Source organism: Plasmopara halstedii (assembly GCF_900000015.1).
Source record: "Plasmopara halstedii genome assembly, contig: Scaffold_3060, whole genome shotgun sequence".
Taxonomy (NCBI): Eukaryota; Oomycota; class Peronosporomycetes; order Peronosporales; family Peronosporaceae; genus Plasmopara; species Plasmopara halstedii.
The window spans coordinates 1121354-1131992 of NW_020189964.1; the positions used below are offsets into that span (position 1 = coordinate 1121354).

Sequence of the window (10639 nt, forward strand, 5' to 3'; positions counted from 1 at the left end):
CTTATCCTTTTTAAGGAGATTTGAAAATAACCGTATCAGTTCTGCATAATTCTCGCTACACTTGTGCAAGTAGTTGGCGAGGCCAAGCAATTTGCGCAAGTTAGTTTGGTTCTTTGTAGCTGGCCAGTCTACAATTCCCTTGACTTTAGCGGGATCCACTCGAAGGCGACGCTTCCCGATGAAAGCATCCTAAAAGTGACTTCTTTAGGATAGAAAAATGACTTTAGGCGCTCAGCACCCTCTATCGGTCTTCCGGTGCAGTTTCATCCAGAAGCGACGACGAGTCAATCTCCTCTATCGGTCGTATAATGACCACTTCAGCTAAGTCTCCTCCCTACAAGGCCCCGCCGAAATCTGCGAAGTACATCTCGTTTAGCTCAAGAAGAGCATCCACAACAGGAATAGCCTCGGTGGTGACATTCTCCGTCTTCTGCCTCCATTTTATCGTTGTCGAGGATGTATAGCTGTGCGCTAACGTCTATGGTAGACACAAACTAGGTTAATGTGGACGACCGGCGTCTTGCAATGAGCATATGGCGTTGCTGCCGCTTCATCACCGAGGTATTTCGTCTCACCGAGACCAGTGTGAACACGCTTTCAGCGCCGTCCACTGTCCCTATTTCCTGCTCCACCGGGGCCCTGATGTTATTAACAACATCCGACGAATAGCCGCTATTTCCGCTGTCTCGTCAAGTAACGTGCCACCTCACGCGCATCTGAAGGACCTTGCTCAAGATGCCTCAGACCTCGACCGACAATGCAGCCTGCGGCATGCAGCCGTTGCTTCATCATTATCAGTGCTTACTAGGTTAAGTGCCACACACTTTTAGCCCGGAGTCTTGCACGGAACTCCAGTCTGATACACTTCGGTGTTCAGCAACTCGGATACTCTATATCCAGTACATTTACCGTCCCGGTCCAGTGCTCGCGTCAATAGCGTTTTTGCTTCCTAGCAGAGGTGAATTCATGACACAAACGTTCCAGTTGAAGATATGCGCGTAGCGCTCAAGGCCGTCGTCCTCCAATCGATCCTTGGCTCATAGTGTTCCAGCCTTGCCAACCCATGGATGAGGTCGTACCTTGAATCCAAGTCTAAGTCTGAGTAGCGTTCAACGCTATCAAAGCCAAGAAACTTGACGCCGAGGTCCACAGGGACCCTCGACTGTCCCCGTTGTTAAGCGAACAGTGACGATGTCACTCGACCGCGCTTCAGCGTCTCAGTACACAGCTGACTTCCTTCGATCGTGGAGCGTCAAGCATGACCGCCCGACTCACAGGAGTCGAAAGAGGTTTTCATGTCATCTCATAACTTTTTACGGTCGCTTCCACGACCAGCAAGCCTGGCTTGATTACACGTTCCGTATTAAAGATCGCGGAGCTCTTGGGAGCTGGACCCTGCTGATCTTTACCTCTATCAGTCTCAACAGTCTCAGCTCTTATCCAGTAGGGCGCTTCAGGCCTACTTGGTGTTGTCGTTTCCCCGCGATGAAACAAAAGGCTGGTAAGAACCGGGAGGTCGGTCCGATGAACCTTCACGCCTTGCGCAGGGGACAACAAATCCGGAGGTGGCGGGTGTCCTCACAGAGAAACACGGCCGGGTGTTAAAACGCTGCACGACAGCTTGGGGTTCTGCCCCTTCTATCTCAGCCTATCGTCTCAGGCTCGATCGACAAGCTTTGAGGGTGTGCATAATAACCAAGGCGTGCCGACTTAAAGTTTAACTCGGCATTCAATGTCACATTCACTGCTTCTTCAAAAGGAGACGTGTGCACACGATAGACTTCCATTCTGGCCACGCCAGTGCGGGGGCCCTCCATAAAGACGGTCACTGTGACCGCCTCGGGGAGAGGATCGGCTGTCATACCGGGAATTAGGGTGCGCAACGCTTGGACAAAGTCCACCAATCCCTTCTTGCCCTGTCGGTCGGTAAGGAAACGCGATCGCACGCGATATACCATGTAAAGCGGCGAGAACACTCATAAAAGATACAACTTCAGCTCCATCCAGGAAGGAAACGCTGCTTCGTCCGAAGTGCCGCACGTCGGTGCACATTCTTGGGCTCAACCACCGAACTTGGAGCCACGTGCTGCTGCTCGGTCTGGACCATGGCGGACGCCATAGCTATCTCGGCCTCTCTCATCCAGAGCACGAGATTCTCTTACCCTCGAAGGACTTAATGCCCATCATGAGCGACCTGTGTTCGGTGAGTCATCCCTCATTGGCAAGGCGACATGAACTCTGTCGATGCCGACATTTTTCGCTATAGGTGCTTGAGCGTAAAATTTCCATAGCTCGAAAAAGCCTCTAGGCGCGCGCTGATCGCTTCAGTTACTTACAAACTGAGTTGTTGCCGCTCTCAGGTCAAAGCAGAGATATTGGTATCTTAAGCCCGTCTTGCAAGCCCTGGAACAAAATTGAAGAACTGCTCCATTCTCACAAAGGATCAGTCGTAACGACTATTGTGTTGATTGACTACAAGTGCTACCAAGCGCAGCAGGGCTGCCGTATCTCTTTTGCTTGAAGTAAGGTAGACTAAAGTCGGTGACCTTCGTTCAATACCTTGAATTAATACGAGTGTAGCGATTCGCATTTCGCTTCTCCAAGAGTAACCACAACCTTAATTCAAGGGAAAAAAACTCTTACGCTCAATATTGAACTGTATTTCTTGTTCTTTTGCGGCCTATATCTCGAAAAAGGTTTTCCAAATGAAATAGAAAAACCGCATTAATGCATAACTACTAGCATTACAGCCACGTACTGACTTCTTGTTAAAGTGTAGCCATATCCTCTTCTTGTGCAAACCACGCCCTTGTATGGCCACACCATATTTTTTTAACCAACCCCTTCATACCAGGGTTCGTGTAACCCCGTCACATACCGCAAAAGAATTTTCAAGAATTCAAGGAGTTTCGACAAGGAGGATCCCAGAGGATGCTTGGGTTGCTAGCCACACGTTAGAAGAACGACGGTTTTCCTATCAGTAATAGTATAACAGTAGAAATGAATGTATCATAAGCTAAAATCAAAATACAAATAATGTAACTAATGTACCGCTGATTTGTCAGATATAGCTAATGGCGTTTAGTCATCTTATAGGATCTAGGTTCCACTCCTGGTAAGATCGCACGAACTGATCCTCTGTGCATATGCCACTGCGGATTTTTTGTTTCTTCAGGCAACGAACAGGGCAACTTTGTTGGACTTGGTAGCACACGAAGTTTATCCCACCTTCGAGTTGTAAATACTGGATCCTTAAAGGCATAGCTAGCTTTTATCTCGGTGGTTTCGAAAAATGACTTTGTAGAGACAGAGGAAGAAATTGTACATCTGGTGGCGCTCACCAGCTTTGATAATGCGTTGGCAAGACACGTCTACAAGTGCCTAACCGAGCGACAGTAGAGAAAATGATGGCTTCCACATTGAAACCGCTGAGCTGGAGCATTTAGCGTTTGGGAGCCGGAATAGAGATAGTCTCTCCCTCTGGCGGAAAGAAAAGATAGCAAAGGACTCGGCCTTGCTTCATGACGCGATGTATCGTGTTGCACACGCTAATGACCGTTCAGGTACACACCTCGGTAAACGAGACGATTTATATGTGGCAATAATTGAAGCGACAGATGTTGCGGGTCTAATGGTGTACCAGGTGCGTTTGAGGTTCTTTGATTGAAAAGCTCAATATTTTTTTCGGAGTAAAAAAAGATCTATCATCAACTCAAATCCTCAATGGCGTCAGACTCTCTCCCGGAGCCGGTAAAATTGAACAATTTTCATAGAATAGGGCGCCTTGCGGCGAACCCTTCCATGTTCACAATCTCTCTTTCAAGGCTTCGGTGGGCATTGTGTTTAATGCTCGGCGCATTTACGTACCACAAGGTCCGGGCGCAAAATGGGGCTCGGCCATGCTTTAAGTTGCTGAGCGGCACCGCGCTACCCGCGGATGTTTTATCCGACTAACTAAAAACTTACTGAGTCATGCGTACACGTATTGCTCTTATCTGAGATATTCGAAGGTTGTGCTCCCACGCAAGGGCGGGAGATGCACCATTAAACGGATGGTTCATGTCCTCGTATGTACAGGCTTGTTTTGTGAAGAAGAGCTGATTTTTTTGTACGTCATGGTGATCATAATAACTTAAAAAAAGCGACTCACTACAAGAAAGGTGGAAATCATATTCTAGTGTTGCTGGTTGTTGATTCTACGTTTAAGATTGTGAAGTCTTTGAAAGTTCTGATTAATTTAAAGCGTCGTAGAATTAGCAATCGTCTAAAACAATTAACAGAACGCGAAGCTATTGCAGATACCTAATACGGATACGAGATTCATGCGTCTTACGACCGGGACGCCCGTCAAAGAGTCAAAGTTTTGACAATATAGAACGTTGTCTTGCGCTAGACTTTAAAACAATCCCATTCTTAGTTGGTGCGGATGGCACTCCACAAGCCATGGGTCGACTTTTACCATAAAAAGTTAGATGCCACAAAATTATCTCCTGATAGATCATTGTCGAGTCATGACCCAACCTCTACCAGAAAGGAGGGCATGAAGCTGTGATAGGTTCCTCACAAGACATGAGAATTTCTGATATGATAGCAACGTTATTACCAAGCCCGAGAGGCAGAAGAAACATTGAGCAGAGGTCTAAGGATATGATGGTGAAGAATGGTAGTATACAGCCATTGCCACATTTGAATCTCTTTTAAAGATGAAAAAGAAGTAACATATGTTACTACCCCAAAGTGTAGTTTTGTTTGGATGGCAAACAACGGTTGTCAGTTATACTTTTCTGCGTCAGAGCTGATGTAGAGTTTAAATGACTGGGTGTCCAATCGTTTATGCCAGCGCCGTTTCAGTGAGAGGGTGGATGTAGTTCGTGAGCAGAATGGCCAGACCTTCAAGATGGCTCATCCAAGGCAAAATTTGACGGTGCTGTTTGATCAGCACTGCCGTGTGACAAGGCCACCGAGCGGATTATTAAGAGAATAAGTAGGAAAGTGGTATACAAGATGTGATAAATCCGAATGATGTAACCAAGGTCACCCTAGGTTATAGGTCTCTAGGTTCTCCGGTAGTACCTCTTGTAAAGGTTAATGAATTACGTCTCGGGAATATGCGATAGGATTGCAAAATAGTGAGGTCAACAAAATGGAACAGCTGGTTTCAGAAAGGAATCTGAGCTCGTTTTCCGAAATGAGTGAACCTGTCATTGAGACCACTGAGTGTTAGGACTGAAACAGCTCTTTCCGATTTTTAATCCTGTCTACGCTTTTCGGAATGAGTACCACGATATCGTGAAACAGACTTAATCGCGCGTTTAACTCCTGGGAAAAGGAGTGCGTCATAATATTGACTTGGTTACCGGAACCAAGTATAGTATCACAAGACAATGACATACCAAGAAAATGGTGTGACATACTGACGTTTCCATTTGTGCAACGAACGTAGCGAACTCGATTAAAAAAATCCGCAATCGGAAATGACGTTTGGGTTGCGAAAGACTAATGGCGAATTGCAAATTGTAAGAAGCTGAATGCAGCCGCGGATTAGGTGTAATAGCAGCTTTTGAGAAATGCTACAGAACAGAATCTCGGCTGCGCTTTATTTAGTGCCTTCGAACTATATAACTATTTTCGACTGCTGATGAATGAAAGCGTTATATCTCATATTGCAGTGAAAACCATGATTTGGAAGAAAATCATTATGCCACGAAAACTGACAATTTTCCTAGCGGCGTCCAATCGTCAGAAAACCCATCGTTTCAGGTCGAAACGAGGCTTTGTATAGTTCTGTAAAGATGATATACTTGCTCATTATCGTACTGAGCAAAAGATTAGGATGTTACAAACGGCATTGAAGACTTGCAAGCGGTGTTCGAGTATATGCGCTAAAGAATGGTATTTGCCAATATAGACTAGTGTGTTTCTGGCGCTGAATGACCGGCGGATCTGTGGGTAGATCCCTCGAGTATAAAGGCTAATTTAAATTGGGCAGAATCTGTGCGCGAAACGACTTGACGAAGTGGCTTGGTCCAGCAAACGATGTGGTGCGATATGTCAATATGGCATAAACCCTCACAAATATCTTCAAAAATGTATCGGATGGTGTTGGGGTGCAGCGATAGTGCCGGTAAGAAAATGGAACAGAAGACGTTCTTGCATAGTGATGAAACTTTCATTTGTAACGTCTGTGACAATCAGCTTATGCAGAATGCTACGCTTTGCTCCAAGCAAAAACGAAATTGACATGAGCGTATGACCGCGATTGAGCTTTGCCAGCTTGAAAATGTGAGAAAACTAACATGTCCATGGCATGAAGCAACAAACAATAAAGTATCTTTTGATCAGGTTCTTAGAATCTGTTGTCTTTGTGTGCCGTGCAAGCAGAACGATTAATATTGCAGATATCAGCAATAATGCGACCGGTGAAAAATTTAGCCAAGCTTTTTCCCTGCAAAGTGACTACCAACATTGCTTGCCGATTGCTATTGCACTGGATAGAGATGTGTGCTACACTGCGAAGATTTGACAAACATTATCAAGGTGCTAAGAATCTAAATGAATTTGTCAACTACAGACAATCCGCAAACGAATGGTCAGAAGAACAATCGAATCGCATTCTGATGGACTTCTGTCAAAGCTGATGCGCGAACATGCAGTGGTGCTGGGGAAAATTTCTTCGACCTATTGAGAATGTTGTGAAAAGCGGGGTAGACGCCTCTACTGGCTCTAATCCATCGTGCAAAAATAGCTTGATAAACCTTTGTGTGTCTTTGGCATCACCACCACGTGGCTATGGTCTTAATGCTAGTAGAGCTGTCAATCGAGTGAATCTTGCTGATTTATGGCCGGCTACAATTTGAAACGATTTTCGGATTGTTTTGAACGAGATTGAATGTCAAGGGCAGGGTATGCAGTGCTGTAGCTTGACCCATGATGTATAAAAGCAACATACCAGCCTCAGAGGCAAGTAGATCACACAATGATAATTGTGAGGCAAATGGGATAAACTGAATCAAAAACTACTTACACATGTATTGTACGCAATCTTCAAGACCCGATTGACCGCGATACATTTGACCGTTTACATTCGCACTAAATATGATACTAAGTTAAACTTAAGCAAGCGCAAGCAAACAAATTGTTTTCTTGGGCATGCTGAAGCGATCTGACATTTTCTTCACCAAAGACCATTCGAATGTGAAGAACTCTGGTGTAGACGAAGCAATATCTCTGGCATTCTGTTGCTGAGCTATACTTTACCGTTTCAAGCCAGAAAGTGCTATAACAAAGCTTATTGAGCGAATCGAGCACACGTCGATACTCCTGGAGGGGATCAGCGTATTAAGAGAGATCACGGGAGCTGGGTGCGGGATGATTGATCATCGTTGCTTGATGAGCGAATGGCAGCCTATTTTTATGTAAAACGTTCGGTGGATCAGCGAATGCATCAGAACCCTAGTACTTAGTGAAGTGGAAGGGATCCCTTACCTCTGAAAGCGTGTGATAGTTTGAGGTTTAGCTTCGGCAAAAAAGTTCAAAGCCGTGAACCCTTACAATCTTGCACACACAGGACTTTATACTTGGAGAAAAATTAACATTTTCCGAAACAGTGCGCTTCGCACTAGTAGAAAGGGACTAGTTCGCGTTAAAACATCCCTTCGTTGATAACGATTTTATCTGTCTGATGGACGGCGAGCAAAGTTGTCAGCTACAGAAAGTCGTGGTGAGAAATTGACAGCTCGACGGCCTTGTTGAGCCTTTATCCTTGCAACGTCAAGCATTAGACGACGTTGGAGACAAATTCTGCATCACTAAGTTACTCTGTAAAAAACTGAACATGAGTAAAATGGCGTGTTTGCCTAACCCAGAGAGTAATAAATTATATACTGAGCGGTAAATTTACTATTCCCTAGCATCAAAGATACATTCTCGTAGATAGTAAGGATTTCCCCAATTGCTGCTGCTCCAAGCACTGATGAGAATCTGTAGGCTAGCAAAGCGCTCACACACTGACACTCTTGAGCGTGGTTTGCAGAACGCGCAAACGCATAGGTGTTTACGAGGTTCGCACAAGTGCGGCGACCGACGTAGGATAGCTTGAAGCCGAGCACCCGACGTGATTTAGGAAATAGCATTGATTGGGAGTCTTGCGCTCCCAGTAAAGCAAGCCGGGTCCCTCGAGCTAGATCTGTTTGTTGGTAACGAGCTGGACACCATCTCCGGGGTGTTGAAACACGTCGTATAGTGTAAAAGGCACGGAAACTAGACTCATGGCCTTAAGGAGCCGAGCGCATTAAACACTTCCTTACGAGAGAACGGCTGGCGTTGGTGGTTGGTTGGGGATCGGATCGTTATCATTTAAGAACACCTTAAAATCATTGTCGAAATATGAGCTCTGGTTCAAATCCATGGATGCGGCTTATGTAACACCATTTGACACCACTTCGCCAGACGATTATCTGAATGCCTTGTATATAAGCGTATTCAAACAGTACTTGTGCAAGTAGTCGGCCAAATAAAGTCGTTTCTTTTAGTCCAATCGGCAGCGACACTGGCAACCTATTTTGCGAGAACGACCGGCAGAATTAAAACATTATGAGCCAAAGACACACTTCGCTCTGTCTGGAGACATCCTGTTCAAATGCTTGCAGATGATAAGGCGTGCTCAAAAAGTGTATTTTCTTTCGAGCATTGCAATTTCGGGCAACGTATCGATGATAGTGGTTTGTGCGTATGCTGGATACACCCTTCAGCGTTAACTACAGGGTGCTGTACATCTCTTGTTTGTTAGACAGCTTTTTCGCATAAACATTTTCTTTATCCAAACCGCTCCGAGTTTCCACCGCAGTTTAAGTAGTATCGCTGTCTCTCATGAGATTCTATACTAAATGGTCGTCTGTAATAGGTTTGTAGACTCATTACACAGCTTGTGTGATATAGACATAATTACTGCTTAACTTAGTATGAACTTCGATTAATAGTTGGTGATTACAATTAGGCACATTTTTTTTTGGTTAAGATAAGGATCAGGATAAAACCACCTAAGATATGTCAGTCTTTGTTTTGATCAAGAGATTTACACACGGTTGTAGTTTAGCATTGCGTGCGACAGATAAGCGAGAAGACCAAGTCCCAAGTTAACGCCACCTCAGCGCAAGAGTGAGTGTAACTAGCTGTCCCGTTACACCAGGTATCACTTTGTGGTCAATCCTATGACGATATTAAAGATGTCCTATTCTAGCTACCAGTCTGACTTCCTAGTCCAAACGTCACCGTTGGATTACCCAACAGTCACCGTTGGACCACTCCAACCTTCCCATGCAAAAAACGGCCGTCGCCGGCAAAATTTATCGAATACTTGGTGGTGAAGCCACCATTCAATTGTTATGTCACGACCAAGATGTGGTCAAGGAGCACGTCGCTTAAAGTTGACCTAATTGAACTCGTCTTACGTCGGTGCCAACCATCATGGAACACATGGTGTATCGTGTTGCACTTTCGCTCCCGACTCCACCAACCCCGGTTGCCCAAGTGAAGATGCCACCATCTTCACGTTCAGCCAAGCCATTGTGGCACTGGTGGCAGTGCTGGATCACGAGGACTAGCAGAATGTCGCATTTGTGCTTTCGAGCATGCAAGGTGCTGCTCATGAATAGGCTTTCACGTGGGATATCATCCATCCTTGTCATATCTTCTCTTAGAACTTTTTCGAAGAATTCATAGCAAAGATGTTCCTTCCACCGAATACAGCGTTCAAACATCGCGCGACGTTTTTGAGGTGTCGTCAGGGTAAAAACTATCTATGAGGTCGTAATAGGACTTTGCAAGTGGCGAGCGTCGCTGGTCGACAATCCAATATCGGAGGACAAGACGGTAATCGTCTTTGAGAAGGGACCCAAGATCGGCCCTCCAAAGACTGAAGTCTTTCGTTGGCAACCAACCAAGTTTGAAGATGCAATCTTCGTGGCCTTTTATAGGAATCAGCTTTGGGAACAGTCGCGTAAATTACCTGCTGGTCTTGAAGACATGCAGCCGCCGTCAAGTGGTAGCTCTATATCCATGAACCTGTGCGATTTATCGCCTGCAGGTACCTTGTTATGGTTGTGACCGAGTGAGTCACTTCGAAGAGGACTGCTCGACGATGATTTATGGGTCATTCGTATGACCTTATACAAGGGAATGCGTGGTAAGAAGACCATGATCCTTGGAACTTTTGGAGAAATAGGCAGATTGCGAGTAGCTAGCCAAGTATAAGTCACACCTACGGACCTCATGACCCGTCTATGGCTATCTACTAGCGATCAACTTTGCATCGAAGATAGAGCTGACTATGTTGGCGTTTGCGACTTAGTTGTGATACGACATATCACCACGAAGACAGAAGATATTGATCCAGTATATATATCTATTGTAGAGGCCTATGCCCTAGAAGTTAATGCTACTATGGGAGCTGTCACTCTGATGATTAAATCCGTTGTGTAAGCTCATTACACTCCAGCAGCAAAAGCTACTATGGAAGCCCAAGCTCCAATGGTAAAGTCTATTGTGGAAGTCCACTATGCTTAAGTAGTCATACCAAGCGTAAAGCCCAATGCTCCGGTATATGACACCACCGTGGAAGCACGTTATGCACCAGTAGGAA

The 10639-nt window shown here is 45.3% G+C and overlaps 2 protein-coding genes across 2 annotated transcripts; one reads left to right on the forward strand and one right to left on the reverse strand.

Annotated features, from left to right (window-relative positions):
- Window positions 1-3529: 3529 nt before the first annotated feature.
- Window positions 3530-3847, forward strand: PHALS_06755 (uncharacterized protein; the record flags this gene model as incomplete). Its single annotated transcript, XM_024720101.1, has 2 exons — window positions 3530-3643; window positions 3779-3847. 2 exons carry the CDS (start codon window positions 3530-3532, stop codon window positions 3845-3847), a joined length of 183 nt encoding a protein of 60 aa, XP_024585334.1.
- Window positions 3848-8372: 4525 nt separating this feature from the next.
- On the reverse strand, window positions 8373-8629 carry PHALS_06756 (uncharacterized protein; the record flags this gene model as incomplete). Its single annotated transcript, XM_024720102.1, has 2 exons — window positions 8373-8556; window positions 8610-8629. 2 exons carry the CDS (start codon window positions 8627-8629, stop codon window positions 8373-8375), a joined length of 204 nt encoding a protein of 67 aa, XP_024585335.1.
- Window positions 8630-10639: the final 2010 nt, after the last annotated feature.